The following is a 16705-nucleotide window of genomic DNA, read 5'->3' on the forward strand; positions in this document are numbered from 1 at the left end:
GAGCTTTTGTGAAATAATTTCGTTCATCGAACAATTGAGTAAAATGAATTGATAACACAAGTGAAGAAACGAATTAAAATAGTTAAAATAACATAGAATGAGTAAGAGAAAAGCAGAGAAAATATTGATTCAATTGATTCAATTAAAAAGACGAGCTGTGCAACCTGACGGAATCGGAAAAGGAGATTCTTTGTAAATGACATTTCTACACAGCGCTCTGAGACGAAGCGCATAGCAGGTGAATGCACGCTGCGAAAAAACAACATAGATAAAAGATGGATGACGACTAGGAGTGCATCTCTTTTCTTGAACTAAATGAAAATAATATTAGCATGGAATCAAAGGCACTATTCCTCAAATGTTTTATTTGGAAAGTATGATTAAGACACAAGTGACTACTTTTAAACATTTTGTTTCATGTTTGTCAGAATTGTCTTGCAGTGACAAAGATAGGATAGGAAAAGAGGCATAAAACATGCAGATATTTTAAATGCAGTTGTAAAGCAATGGAGTAAGATACTGTGTTACAGCTACATGACTTAATTGTATTGTTTCTGGGAATTTTTTATTTTTTGATGCATTTTAGCAAGAAAAGCTACAACATGAAATTCTCACAAACATAAAAAAATCAACTTCTGTAGATAATATGACCCGCACACAGGCATTGCAGATCTCTTCAGAGCATGTATGTCCAACAAGACTTTTCATCAGATCAGCAAGGCTTTCTTCAACATTGTCAATAGAGTATGGTCTTGATTAGTTACTTCAGTTTATATATCACTTCTTAAACTGACCTTTTTGACATATGTATTTTAGAAGGAAAAACAGAATCAACCAATTTCTAACGTTTATAATAAAACACTAAGCAAACACTGATCAGTAGGATACGGGAATACCCTAAGCACAACTTATTTAAAAACCTTCATTAGAGTGCATCAGATAAAAAACAGTCATTTCACTCAACAAATATAAGATCCAGTTTTCATTTGGTGAACAGCTGCCCATTTCATCTGAAACATCCTCTTTTGTGAAAAATATCACCTTTCTACATTTAGTAGAAATGGGACCAGGGCAGGTTCCAGAAGAGTGTGTTCCATAATCTAAAACTTTGAACCTTTCACAGCATCCCCATTATACGAAATTCCACTTGGACAAAAGATGACTGCAAAACTGGACTCAAACATGGTGTTTGTGATGGCGCGGTGCCATCAGGCAACCTTTCTTCATTTAGAAGTGCCTACTGAAAAGTAGTACTTAATGCTGACAAAGTTCAAATTCAGTGCAACTCTACAGTAAGTGTGGTCATTTTAGTTGTGGGTGTTGTAAGTATGATCTCTAGGATGCTACACCTCCTGGAGCAGACTATCAATTTAAATGTGTGGTGCCATTCTCTGACAGACGGAAACCAACTTGCAGATTCTTGGACATAGTCCTTCAGTTTACCCTGAGAAAAATGAAATGTAAGACCTGTATCTATTTTATTCTTGAATGCTGCAGGGAACGACATGCTTGCGCAGTTCTGTCAGGTTCACAGCCATTGGCATCGAAAATGACAATGGAGTTGACGATGCATGTTAGTCACACAACAATGGACACAGGTAAGAAGTATGTAAATATTGAGTTAATCTAACAGAAATATACATATTGTTTTATTTGATACTATTAGAAGTTATTGTGTAGATGAAGAAAAATAAATTGTGCCAAGGTGCAAACAGGCATCATAAGAGATACAAGCCTACCAGAAAAAAAGTTTGAGGAGGAGCTTCACTAGCTCAGTAGTGGAGGAGGATGACCCTTATCAAGAACACAAATTAAAGGTGATGAGGAGTATCAATACTTTGAGGTTCAATCTGAGGAACAGAAATGTTTTGATGGCCTTGTGCAAGGAACAATAGATGGCTCTGGCTTCAATGGAGAATGGTTTCATAGTATGGGGGTTGCCTAGCTCCAATTCTCATGTATTTGGAGTCCGAACATATGAGCAGATGAGGTTGGTTTTAATGGAGTGTGACGGAGAGGACAATGGAACTCTTTTAACAATATGTTTTGCAGCCTCTAGTGCTGTATATTCACATGCTCTCCACAATCCGGTCATCCACTATAATGTTAGGGTCGATTTTTTGAACGCGCTGAATGTGGTATGTTAGTATTTCCAGCAATCCGATTGTGTCTTTGAGGGGCAGCCGTGAGAAGAACTTCCATTTTGCTCCTGTTTAGTTTCGAGTTGTCATTGCTCATCCAGTCCTCAGAATTTAAACAAAAGCTACACCGAAGAAGAAAGAGTATGCTCATTCTCCTAAGCAGAAACATATGTTTAAATACAGATCTGTACTTACTTTCAGTCTCAGATTGTTCATTTTCTTCTGCTGGAAGTAACACATCCATCCATTCACAGTTTTTTGTCTGTCCAAGAATATTGATCAAATCCACGTCTTGAATGGTGCTTTCCTCTGTTGACAATAACGTGTCCAAGCCAAATTTCAGAATTTCACTAATCTTTAATAAGGAAAAAGATATGTTGTATGAATATAGATATTTCAACTTTTTTTGCAGCTGTTACACACAGATACTTCGCAAAACAAATGACTTCAGAAACAATTGAGGCCTACACTATTGATGTTCCTTTGGTGTGACTACAACAATATCACAAATCTCACAGATTTAACTTTCTAATAAAAAATCTTGTAAAAAGAGCACAATTCATAACCTGCATTCTGTAGTATATAAAGTTATACAACAGAAGAATTAGTCATGTACTACAAAATGCAATTCATAAACCATGACCCGGAAAAGTATGCCACGACCTTTCCTTTATGAGAGGTCTGTCTTAGAGGGCTGTTGAAGGACAGCAGACTGCTGTGAAAGATGATTTCACTATGTATATCGGGTGGCATGCTTTTATCCCGTACTTTTATTTAATACAACAGAAAATTCTGATAGTTATAGTCTTCTTTTTCTTCAATTAGAACAAGATGGCTGATGATAATTTTAAATGGAAAGCTCAGATTACAAGGTATTCAGAATTAAGGGAACAATACGGCGCCCCAGTGTTGTACATCAGTTCTAGTGCAAAGAACACATTGCTATAGATTTAGGAGTATACCAAAAAGAGTTTGTGTAAAGAATGGGCATGCATGTTTTGTTATCTACAGGTATTATTCTCAAGAGGGCAAGGGCATAATAGGCATGGAGGCTGGAGCATATTGTCATCCAGCTGAAGGAATTTATCCAACAAGAGACCAATAGGTGTCAACACTCCACACGTTTGAAGAGGCGCTAGAGGGCTGAGGCACAAAATCGCCGCACTTCTGTGAGGCCCCTGCGGGCAGGGGATATAATCGGTCATCATCCCTGCTTTGGAATCATGAAATTAGCCGGAGCTGGTACAATGGATACATCCCTACTTGATGGATATAGTCCCAATAAAAAATGCTGGGCAGTTCATCGTCTCCACAGCATACCGCCCCGCAAAGTGTGTTTGTCGGAGGAATAAACAAAATGCCAGCCCTGGTGTTTGAACAGCAGAGCCTCTGCTTCCCTAGCACCACGACTATAGTCTGCAGTGAGTGCTAAGAAGTGGTGTGTGCGTGCAGGGTAGGCTGCTTGGCACTGCTGTGTGGCAGCTGATGATGGTTCTTCTGAGGCCTGGTACGGTGATGTGGAGGGAGGCCCTGACTTCGCCATGCTTGGCGGCCTGATGGTCAGGCGCTCTGTGGGACGTGCAACTAGGATGTCCCCCTCCCCTTGCCATATTGACATGTCCATGGCTCGCAGATTGGTGCACTAGTGAGCTGCCTAGGCTATGTCCGCGCTTGAGGGCCTGGCTGGACGTTGGGACCTTTCCTGTGTGCGGAGCACGCTGCTGACAAGAGGTGTGTGGGCTGCTCTTTCCTGTGCTTGAGCTTTTACCCCAGAGATCGGCTGTGCGTTGGACGACCCAGCTGCGCGCTGGACGACCCAGCTGCCTTGGTCTAGTGCCTGCTGTGTGAAGGGACAGGTGCCCGGGTGCAGCAAGGTGCAGCTGGGCTATTGCAGGAGGCCCACAATACATACAATCGATGACATCAGAGTGTGGAAAGAGACTACTATCCCTTCATACTGCTGCAAAACATAGCCAGTCCTTTCCTTTAGGCGTGGTTCTGCTCAAGCCATGCCTTGGCTCACAGGCTGTGATCTAGAGGGAGGGTGGGGCTCACTGGAGATGCTTGTGTTGCCATAGACTTAAGGGGGACCATTCATCGATCACCACCTGTCAGACACCTGGCTGTAAACACTGTATGGAACATTACACTTGCAGTTGCAAGGACTGGGACTGTTTGATGCAGACGTGGTGGGTATGTGTGTCCTTGATTAAGCTTTTTTGTGGTGTTGTGTGCTCTGCTGGGTTGAGCCCCGTTAGAAACGGGACCCTGGCCGGCCAAGACTCGCGTCGAGGTCAGTCAGGGATCACCATTTCTAAAGTCAGGGCAAGGGAGTTACACGCCAAGATAACCCCTCACTCGCCCTCTAGGTAACGTGGCGCGAGCAGTCAAGGCTAAACTTGGAGGCGATGTAAGTTAAGTATTTGCGCACGCACCCCAGCAACAACACTCAAGGCCCACCACAAAGAAACACTCCACACAAGGTTATGTAAAAATAGCCTTTGTATTATAATAAATATACATCAGATAAAACACACATCTTGTTACACTGTGCCAACGGGCACGGGCGGAATTTACAAGGGATATTTGTACAGGACAGGGCCACCTGGACCACTGTCAAGGGTATCAGCACTTTTAGAAATAATACTTTCAGAAATAAAATCAGTGTAGCACACAATATAAAAGTAGAGCATACAACCAGTAACCACTGGTAACAGGACCTCTCTAGCACCACCTGTACTAGGGAGAAAACAACCCCCTACATGTCACCCTACCTGTAGGGGTGTAAAAGCAAAACACATGATGCAATGCATGACATTCATTCAGAGGTGTAAAGGCACATGACGCATAAATAGGCTGTGGGGTTTTAGGTTTAAACCTATAATAACTGATAAAACCCCACTGAAAGAAAAATAGCCCTCACCGGTGAAAACATATAAACACTGAAAAAACACCTGCACAACCACAAACTAAATGCCATTCAAAGAAAGGAAAAAGAGAGTGAATGAGTCATTTTTTTCTTCCCGAAGGGGTCAATACAATGTAACTTTATTATACAAGCTAGCAGTAAGAAAGACTGACTAACATTATTCTGCTTGAGTTTTGTGGATGCCACTAAAATATTGTTTCTTCTTCCTTTTACTTTTTTCAGTTTTGTGGCCTTTGGTCTAAAGATGTAGGGTTTAGTTTCATGTTTTAGGTCTAGTTTAATTATTTTATAAACTGTACAGAATCAGGAAATATCAAACTCATATTTGATATTTTGGCTGCATTTGATTCTTTCACTGATAGGTATAATGGCTGGTTTCATAAAAATCTTTCCTAATATGTGTCATTACATTTACCGACAGAGAACGGGTAAAAACCCCTTAATACATCATACCATAGTTTCTAGTGGGTCAGTATTGATATTAGGTGAATTTCCAACACCTCAGGCTTTAAACATTCAATGCAAGGTATAGTGACAAGTATATATATCACCAAACATCTGGGATAGTGGTGAAAACATGACACCAGGCTTATGGAAAACATTAAACGCAGTGTCACTTGTAATGCTCTGTAAAAAAAGGGTATTTCCAAGTTCAACAAAGATTGGAGTGATATTGTTTGTATTTGCAGTGATCCAGCTACGTATATAAAAATGTTGTGTGATCACCTGTCAAAACTGATACCCGAGTTGAAGTGATTCCCTGTAGGAGATCCTTGCCACTTGTTAGATGGTATGCTGAAAGCATCTTTACAATCTTCAGAGGTAATGAGGGATGCTATTGACTTTTTAGTCCATTCTGGTGCACTGTTTTCTTATGCACGGGAACTAAAACGCAAATATTTATCATTTTGTGCTTTATGTGGCATCAAAGAAAGAATCATCCCAACTGTGTCTATTAGCTGATGGTTCTCAGCCCAAGGGGCTATGAATGCTGAGAGGGCATTTTCACAGAAGTTTACATGGGAAGGAAAAAGCGAGCACACATGACCCAAAGACTCACCGAAGAAGTATTGTATGGTGTACTACAATATGATTAATTTGCAAAAATCTATTTGGACCTCACATACACTATAAGTACACTGTCTATATACCATGTTCTTTCAGTTCAGAAAGCAAGCAATAATAAAAGCGAAACGTTCCATAAACACCAGAAAAAACTTTTTCTTTTGTTTTTAGTGGCACGAAAATGTGTAACCACTGATAACAACGGTTTTTTAGGATATTGAAAACACTGAAAAAACCCCACCAGAATTTACCAAAAATAGAAACTGAAAACAGGAAAGCCTACGCATAAACAATACATTCAGAGGTGCAGAGAAAATACCATTGCGCCAAACTCACAAGTCACCACCTGTGACTGTCCCGGTGTCCCAATGTCAGGGCCTAAACGTGGCAGTTGCCCACAAAGTGCTGGGCAACTGGAGCAGGGAAAGTTAGGGCAACGTTGGAGCCTCTCTGGGCTCAAGGAACCACCACTGTGGCACTGGTGAGCCTCTCTCAGGCTCTCAAACACATAAGGGTGCTGCTGAGCCTCTCAGGGCTCCAGCAACAAAAGGTGCAGCCTCGCTGGGCTGTGGGGTCCCCCTCTCTGGGGACTCAAAGGGATGATGCTTGCCACGAGCCTCGCTGGGCTCTAACTCAACTGGTGCCCCCGGGGCACCTCGCGGCTCCAAAGGAACGCTCCCACTCGTTGGAGCCTCTCTCAGGCTCGGGACGTGGTGCCGGCAATCGAGCCTCGCAAGGCTCGCCAACAGAAAGTGCCCCCAGAGCCTCTCTTAGGCTCTAAACACGTGGGCGCGAGGTCGCGCTGCCGAGGGGGCAGGGGGGGGGGGGGGGGGGCGGACACCGACAATGTGTCCCGGCGCCCCTCCCTCCAGAACGGCCACACTTGGGCCGCGCTGGGATTGGCTGGCCGCCTCTCTACTTCCGGGTCGCCGCGGGCAGCGCGGCGGCTCGCTTCTCAGGCAGGCAGGCGGGCTCCCATGATCCGAGGAGTGGGCTCCCTCGTAGATCAACACAAAGCGGCCAAAATAAAGCGGCAATGAGCGGGGTGGCACCCGCGCCGCCAAAGCAAATATAAAGCGAGGTAGGCACTCGCTGGGCAACGCAATTTCGGGCTGATGCCGGGTGGGCACCGGCTGGCTCTCAAAGCGCTAGTAGCGCTAGCCTCTAAGAAAAAGGCGCTCCCAAGCGCCACCGGGCCAAATGCAGCGCTCTCAAGCGCTAGACAAGGGGTTCCAGCGCTCCCAGCGCTGAAGGGCAGAGAGCAGCGCTCTCAGGCTGCAGGCAAGAAGTCCTAAGTGCTCCCCAGCACTGGAGGACAGGACAAGGCTCCAGCAGGGCTGGAGGCAGGCAGGGGGGCAAGGCTGGGCCAGAGCCAGCACACTGGGTCTCCAGGCAGGGAGACTCCCCAAGTGGCGGTCCTCCTGGCCCCAGCAGCAGCAAAAGCCCCCTCTGGCAGGATTCAAAAGTAGAACATTTTCAGTGGGGACACAGCCCCTTCTTATACTGACAAATCCTTTGTTTCAGGGTGCAGGGTGGGGGGAAAACCAGTCGCAGCTGGTTCTGGAGCACTCTTGATGGCCCAACCACCCATTCCTTTCACTGGGGAGGCTAGGGTCATTAGACACACCACAGGGGGGCGGAGCCAGCATTGTGTGGGGAAAACCCAGCCCATCCAGGACACAGGTACACTCCTCCCACACATCACTCATGCTAATCTCCCACTCACCACCGGGCAGACCCATCCAGACTTCCTGGAGCCTGGCATGCCAGCCAGCTCCAGCCAATCACGCTCCAGCACCCTCACTGCACACATATCTCAATGTCCAGAAGTAGCACTTCCCAACTAGACAGGCACATGCCGCAGACACCATCTTGCAGCATTCACTCTCACGAGTTTACACATACTAAACTCGAGCCTGTACTCCCCACGCATCAGGAACTACTAGGGACACACACATTCCCCATGCATTCCTATGGGAGGGCAGGTCAGCCATACTACACGCACGCACTTTCACTCTGGGACTCAGGGGAAAGTGCGCAGAGACCCAAAAATCACTGACACAGGGTCACACATAAGGCAAAAAGTCTAGGGGTGAACCTGCCCTGCGGGCCAAGTCCAACAAGCCCCTACCAGCTGCTGCATAACTTACTTCCATCATGCAAAAAGCTGACTATCAACAGACTAAGCTTCAGTTTGAGCCCCGATGAGGAACTAGGATAACACCATTGCTGCCAAGAATGAAGACTTGGAGGCCAGGTTGTGAAGAAACAACAATCACATACTGAGGGTTCCAGAAACAGCCAATAACGGATGAATGGAGGACTATGCTGAGCGGCTTCTTCAGACAGTTTTTGGGGCAGATGTTCTCTCACACCTATTTGTGGTGGAGAGGGTGCATAGGTGCCTGGCAACTAGCCAACCCCCATTTCCCCGTCAGGCTCCATTATTGCCTGCTTGTTGAATTTCTGTGACAAAGACACATTGGTGTGCCTAGCCAGGGAAAAGCAGACGTTATCATTTGAGGGCTATAAAATATCACTTTACCCTGATTTTACTATAGCTATGCAGGAGCCCAGAATTAAATTCACAGTAGTGAAACAACAGCTGATCAAAGCCCATGCTTAATCCAGCCCGACTGAGGCCCACACATGAGAAAAAAACGCATATCTTTTCCACACTGCAGCAGGCTGCAGAATTTCATGAGAAACTCTCTCACGAGGGCTTCCATAAAGAAAAATAGCCAGAACCAGAATGATTCACCAATGCACCAAGATAACTCCCCACCACGCTATAACGTTCATTGTACTCCTGTACCCAGGCCTATATCTCTGGAGAATCTACTTATTGTTTTAAGGTTCTGAGTTTCTCCTGGTGGTCCAGGAATTAAAATAACTATTTAAAATGTGGTCTCTGCTTGAGTCACAAATGTCAATAATGCAGGTCTGTAACATCTATTATGCTACCCTTCATGAGAAACTGAGGGGACTTCATTGGACTCTCTGGCGACCTCCAAAGGTTACATCTATCAATTTGCTATTGTAAGTTGTACTTTGCTCTCCGTCTTTTACCCCGCTGTTGAGAAAGGTTAAGTTTGTTTTACCTTTGGTTGGAAATGGGTTATGTCCTGATTGATTTGGGCCATCAGTGTGGGTGAGATAAGGAGGACAGGTCTTTAGTGGGATTTTCAGCTCTGAAGCATGACTCATAAGAATATTTGCATTGGCTGATCCCTTATTGCAGCTACAAGAAAAGCATGGCTATCTTATTATTCCTGATGATCCCCTTATGCACATGGATACCAACGGTAACATGTCTGACCTGGAATGTTGGATGACTCTGGAACACCTGAAAAAAGCATCAGAGGCTGTCATTCCTGGGGCGACACCAGATTGAGATTGTGCTGTTGCAGAAGATGAAGTTTAGTCCTACTGTTACTCCTACCTTTGCTATGAAGTAGGCCTTGTACACTGTATTGTCCTTATACTGTACCTATGTTCAAGGTGTTGCCCTTCTCATTAAGAAGGGTGAACCCTTGGCAGTCGAACTTTCATGTGTGGATAAGCAGGTCCACAACTAGGTAATGCGGGGTAGAATGGGACTGGCACTGATCACAAAAGTCAGCTGCTAAGGCCCCAACATCACTGATCCACCTTTCTACGACCTGTTATGGAGGAAATGATGGATATGAATCTTGTTCACTATCATAGGGGGGAGACTTTAGTTGCATCCATCAGGTACTTCCGGTAGCTTCCCGGCATGAGCACCCAATAATTCATGAACATACACTACTAGTTGTTTGGAGGCAGCGAAATTCCGCACAAAAGGTTGGCACTTGCTACTCCATTGTACATCATATATGGTCTAGGCTGAATTACTGGCTGACCACACGCGATGTGGGGACATGGGTTGACAGATGTGCTCCACTTGGCCCTCACTCTCTCGGACCACTCCCCAGTGATGCAGACTCAAAGACCCCTGGTAATGTTGGTGACCCAAGAATTGTGGAAACTGAACACAGAGGCACTACCAGACAGGTTATTTTTGGAGGACATCAGAGAAGCTACAGGTGAATACTTTCAGGTTAATATGGGCTCGGTTATCATGATGGGCACTGAATAGGAGGCTTTTAAAGACACAGTATGGGGCACATGGCAGGCCAAACACAGCAGGATTTTGAAATCTCTTCGCGTATACCCGTCTCAACTTGAGCAAGAAATCAAGAATTTGGAAACTGACTGAGTGCGCTGAAGAGGCTGAGAGAGAATATGGGTTTGGGGGGACGTATGCTAGGGCTCATGCCTTTTGGGAGGGAGGACAACCAGGAAGATCACTAGCAACTAAATTAAAGCAATCCTGGGCAATCAATGATATCAGGCAGCCACTGTATTGAGCAGGTAATTGTTACATGGACACCCCAAAACTCCTATGGACTTTTTACAAATATGTTTCTGAGCTAAACTCTTCCTTGTGTCCTATGTCGGGCTGCCCACAAGTAAACTTCCTGGATCAGATGGGCTGCCAGCCGAGCTTTACAAACATTATACAGATATACATACACCTCACCTGATGGCAGAATTTGAGGAGTCCTGGAAGCAACATAGTTTACTTCATACAGGGCATGAGGCTGTCACTGTCACAATATTAAAACTGGAAACAGGACTACACTGAGATTCTTACCCCCCTCTAACCCTTCTTAACTTAAATGCTAAAATACTGGCTAAATTGATAATGATACTTTTGAATAGGTTGTTACCAGATCTGATATGCCCAGACAGGTCAGGATTTGCTCCAGCCCACACTAAGGCCCACAACCTGTGTACATAATTTGCTCTAATGCAAGATTTAAGCCCAGAGTTAGATGCAGAAGCACTAATCTTAAACACTTCTTAGGCGTTTGACTACCTGGAGTGGGACTATCTCTCAACAATCTTATCCAGGATGGCCCTGCCTAGTACCTTCATATGCAGGATAAAAATTCTTTATCACTTTTCCACAACCAGGGTACATATAAACAGCTGCCTCTCACCCACCATCAATATTTTTAGGGGAACGAGACAGGGCTGCTCCGTTTCTCCAATCCTATTTATGTGAGCCATTGAGTTGCTTGCAGCTAAGCTTCAGCAACACTATGCAGCACACGCCATGAGATACACGAATAGGCCAATTATCATACACCTATATGTCGATGACATGGCGCTATATCTTAGGAATCTAATGTTGTGTCTTAATGACATGCTTAGGAAGCATTTTAGATATGGAGGAATTAACTGGTCCGGTTCACAGATTTTTTCACACCCGGATGGCAGTTTGTCCCAGACATACCACTAGAATGGTGCAATGAGTCACTCAAATATTTGGGCATATGAATAAATTGTAATATGCAAACAATCCTTACGGAAAATTATGGCGTTTTTACTAGGATGTCTGAGAAGATTGCTCGATGAATTTCTCCCCAGCTAGTACTAGCAGGATGCATAGAACTCATACAAATTGTGCTGCTTCCCAAACTGCTTTATATGTTTATCACCATCCCTTTACTTCAAGTTAAAACATTTTTTGACATGTTTGATCCATATTTATTCAATTAACATGGGGGTCTCAAACAGCCTTGAATATCATGGGAGACCCTCACGATGCCCTTCCATCCGGATGGTATTGTGGTACCTTACCTAGAGCTCTACTATCTTAGAGCATTATTGGTCCTCTTTTGCCCCTTACTTCCCACACGTAGCGGTAGAGAAGGATGTAGCTAGCCCGACCCCGCTAAGGTCCCTGTTTGGACCTCCACTTCTGCACTATAAATTAAACAGGGCGATGGTTATATACACTTCCAAGGTTTGGTGTGAACTGGGCAAGCGGGCAGATACAGGGGTTCTGTATTCTCCCTAAGTCACCATTCACTTGTTGGTGGGACTTGGGTGAGTCAAACTACACATGTATCAACTTATTGTGAATGCTTCAATTATTATTCTGTATCAACAATGTGGTACTTGGTTTGAGGTAAATGTAATACTATTTTCTTTTCAAACACTCCACACTTCATACTTCATAAACAATTCAGTGACTGGATTACGTCGTCCCTTGACACTCTGCTTCCAAAAATCACCACCCTTAAACAACCTAAAAAGATATCCCCTGCTCCATGGTACACTCCAGAGCTTAAAGCCTTACGGCAAGAATGTAAAAAGACCGAACGCTCATGGAGACGTGATAAAACAGGAGCAAACAAAAATATCTACTCCATCTCTCTTCTCAATTATAAAACCGCTACCCGGAATACTAAAAGCGTGTTTTTCCAGGAGAGAATAGAGAGAGCAGGTAGCTCCGGGAAGGAAGCATTTGCCATCCTTAAAGAACTCTCAAAACCACCAGAACAAGATCGTGGACCCCCCTCTGACCCTAAAGCTGATCAAGAGAAATGCCAACAACTGGCTAACTTTTTCCAGGACAAAATCCGATTAATCCTGGATTCAATTCCTCCCCTGTGCCCGAGGGAAGAAACTGTTTCCCCATATCCAACCTCTCCCACCGGCCTATCCACATGGGGCCAGGTCACTTCAGATGAAGTGCGGACGACGCTTAACTCTATGAAGAGTGGTTCCCCCAGAGATCCAGCTCCTCTTCGGATTCTTAAAGAGGTAGCCCCTTCTATCATCCCTGCCCTCACTCAGTTGATTAATACGTCACTTCAACAGGGAGTTGTGCCCCAGAGTTGGAAGAAGGCGGTGGTAAAGGCCTTATTGAAGAAACCCACTCTGGACCCTGAAAACCTGGCGAATTATCGGCCCATTTCCTTACTCCCAGGAGTAAGTAAAATTGCGGAAAAACTCATCAACAAGAAACTTTCGCAGTATCTAGAGGCTAACAACAAACTGAAAAACTCCCAGACGGGTTTCCGACCAGGACAGGGCATGGACATCGCCCTCCTGGCGGCGGTAGAGGAAGCCAGAACGCTGCTAGATGGTGGAGGATCAGTGGCAGTGATCCTCCTCGACCTGAGTGCAGCGTTCGACACTGTTGACCACCAGCTCCTCATCGAAAGGCTGGCAAGAGTTGGTCTTGAAGGCACAGCCATATCCTGGCTCTCATCCTTCTTGACACAACGATCTTATCAGATCTGGGAGAAAAACGCCCGCTCCTCCGAAATGCCCCTCCAATGTGGTGTGCCTCAGGGCTCCTCCCTGAGCCCTACATTATTTAACATTTATATGTCCACATTGGAGGAGGTCATCACCCCTTTCGGAGTGAGTGTCATCAGCTATGCTGATGACACACAATTAGTGGTGTCTTTGTCCCATCCTAAACAACAGAAAGCCGATCTTCTTAACTGCCTCACGCAGGTCCATCATTGGATGAACATATCAGCGCTAAAATTAAACGGGGCAAAAACCGAGGTCCTTGTACTCGGCCCAAAAGGAACCTCACTTCCTCTGGACATGTGGCCAACATGTCTAGGTCCTCCCCCAGACCCAAAGACAGAGGTGAAAAGTCTGGGTGTTTGGATCGACTCGGAACTCTCATTCGCCCCACAAGCAAAAAAGGTCGTAGGGACCTGTTTCGGTCTGCTAAAATCCCTGAGGAAAGTTCTGCCCCTCCTTCCTCCGAAATCGCAAAAACTGTTAGTCCAGGGTCTTATTATATCAAGACTGGACTATAGTAATGCGATCTATTTGGGTGCACCGGAAGCTACATTGAATAAACTGCAGAGGATCCAGAATACTGCTGCCCGGATCATTACCAACACCCCGGCCAGATCATCGGCCAAGCCTGCCCTCAAACTCCTGCACTGGCTTCCCATAAGGGAGAGAATTAAATTTAAAGCCATGTGTCTGGTGCACAAAACCCTGAACAACCTAGGCCCTCCAATTCTCCGAAATTTCATTACCCCTTACATAGCCACAAGATCCCTTCGCTCCAATGCAGAAAATCTTATCAATGCCCCAAGGTTTAGGAAAGCACGGTCAGGAGGAAGACGGTTCTCGGTCCATGCGGCCCGTCTTTGGAACTCCCTCCCGCGGGATCTTCGTTTGGAACCCCAATACCTCCGTTTTAGGAAACGATTAAAGACACATCTTTTCCCCTAGCCCCTAAATCCTTCTCGTTAACTCAGCCTCAGTCCTCTGTTTCATGTCTTCAAGGTTCCTCAGCGCTGGGATACTTCCGGGTGACTACGCGCTTTATAAAAATAAATAATAATAATAATAATAATAATAATAATACTATCATGGGCATAATTGTATCTGTAAAGAAGTTAAGGATGACGTGGACTTGAAGCTTGACTTAAGCGAGCATCCATTCATTTTGCATCCACCTCTAAATCTATCTGCCTTCTTTCCAAACATGGGTACTTGCTTATGCGCTGGCTAACTATGAATGTGTTGTGTGTTTGTTGTCTTTGTATGCATATCTATGACAGGGAGGAGTATGCAAAAGCACAAAAATCTTAAGAGACTTGATAGTAGAAAAACAATGGCCAGGCAAATCAAATCGATACAAAAGATTGTAAAATAGGTAGAAAATCTACAAAGAATGGTAAAATAACATGGCAGTTCTTCTTAAAATATTGTGACTTAATGCATGAGTTAATTCTCTAGCTTGCAAACGCTAATAACGTAACTGCAAACTCTTAAACTGTTCATTAGCTTCTTTCTAATTAAAAGTGAATACTATTTTACCTGCATGTCTCCTTCTGCTTCGGACTTTCCTTTCAGAGAAAACTGGCCACCGTCGATAACAGTGTTGGTCAGTTTAAGTTTTGACACAGCCCTTCTATAGATGATTTCTTCCACTGTATCTCTTCCCAACAAGCGAATGATTTTTACTGGTCTGTGAAAATCGAACACAATATAGACATCAATAAATATTTCTTTGCTACTATGAACTAACTGAAATTACAAACTCAAATCACAAAAAGAATTATACAATAGATCTAGAAAGTTTCTAGGTTTTCAAAATTACATCTGAGGAAAGAAATGAGATTCACTATTTTCCCGAGACTAGACAACTCACAATTGAGGAACCTAAAATAATTTCATGACTCACTAAAAACACTATCAAAGATTTTTAAAGATTTCCTGGTTCAAGTGTAACCAAACTAAAGTATTGTATTCCCTTCCCTTACCAAGAGGTGTCTGAAATGCTGCTTATTCACCATTGGACCATAATGATGGTGAAAGCAAACAGTGAAAAAGTGGCAATTGAAAATATTTGGGTCAGTTCCTCTTAACAACTTGAAACTACTCTAGATAGCATTAAATTAGATCATTTTAAGCTTACCACCAAACTTACAGAAAGAAACCAGATATATCGGTCAAGTTGTAAGAGACGTTTGAGCACAAACCTTTTTCTATTCCCTTCGGCACCCTTCTTGCTGAATTATTCTTTGTTACCATATCAATTTATCTCCTTGTTTAGACCTCTGCACTCCTGGTGCAGCATGAGGTTTCATCTTCGGCTACTGTGTGGGATCTGCGGTCGCCTTGGCATTAATAAGAGTGCCCTCTGCATGCACAGGGCAAGTTCCGCTCCTTGTTACTCTTGTGTCTTACATATTTTCCATGTTGTGGCCCCTTTAGCAATTATGTTCTCTCACCCTTAGCTAGATACCTAACTTGATATCATTAACTTGGCTGGAAAACGCTATGCCTCCTGTGCAAGGGGTTAAGTCACCCTCAAAATCCTCAGTCTTGAAACACTGGGTTCATGACAATCTCAAATCAATCTTGGCCCCAGCCCATATCTCTAGTTCAGCCCGATCTGATGGAGCACCACCTTTGCATGAAGTCACAGGTAATGTCTTACATGCACTTCTGTTGTTTCTCAGCACTTGTAAAAAACAACTGTCACTATTATGCAATGTAAAGGGTGTCAATTTACAGACCTCGGAAAGATTAAGGCAAACATGTGACCTGCAAATTACAACAGAAGTGAGCAAGGAGCATTTAACTCATTGAGTCAAGTGACTTTGAGTAATAGGCTTTGGTCTGAATTGTGATGAGTGGCACAATGCTTTACATACAGAACCATAAGGCTATTTATAGATATGATATAGCCACTTGACTTAGTTTTAGAAAAAGGCTTTATTTTGACTTTTTTTATGTTGCCTGTACATATCACCTACTAAACACTTTTAGCTCTTTTTATTAACCCCTTTTCAACTGGATTACTAACACTCTTTCACAACTGTTAAACAGTGTATTTCTCTTAATATATTAAAGTAAATAATTACATTCATTGCTATAACCAGCAAATTTGCATTCAAGTATGTGGTGTTTGCCGTGGTCGCCGACTCCTGTAATTCCAAAAACCACAATTATATTTTAGCAAACCTTAAAGGTAATTAAATGAGCAAAAAAATACCCATAGCCACATCCTTACTTGTTCTGACCAATCCTGTGAGCTCTTGCTGCAGCTTGCAAGTCATTCTGAGGGTTAAAATCGCTGTCTACAAAAATTACAGTATCCGCTGCAGTCAAGTTCATTCCAACTCCACCTAAAAAACAAATAAGAAAGTTACTTTGTGAAATCTATCTGCTCTGGTGGACTGGAAAGGGTTAAGTACGAGTCAAC

The 16705-nt window shown here is 43.9% G+C and overlaps 1 protein-coding gene across 2 annotated transcripts in view; it reads right to left on the minus strand.

The window, feature by feature from the left end:
- Positions 1 to 16705, minus strand: part of CHD1L (chromodomain helicase DNA binding protein 1 like) — a 392592-nt gene that overhangs the window by 175385 nt on the left and 200502 nt on the right. For both annotated transcript variants that reach the window (XM_086934085.1, XM_086934086.1), the window contains exons 13-15: positions 16514 to 16628; positions 14812 to 14962; positions 2337 to 2496 (exon numbers count right to left, since the gene is read on the minus strand). In XM_086934085.1, coding sequence (XP_086790211.1) covers positions 2337 to 2496; positions 14812 to 14962; positions 16514 to 16628 — 426 coding nt within the window. The remainder of the gene's footprint in view (positions 1 to 2336; positions 2497 to 14811; positions 14963 to 16513; positions 16629 to 16705) is intronic.

Source organism: Lissotriton vulgaris, chromosome 8, assembly GCF_964263255.1.
Source record: "Lissotriton vulgaris chromosome 8, aLisVul1.2, whole genome shotgun sequence".
In the NCBI taxonomy this organism is placed as follows: Eukaryota; Metazoa; Chordata; class Amphibia; order Caudata; family Salamandridae; genus Lissotriton; species Lissotriton vulgaris.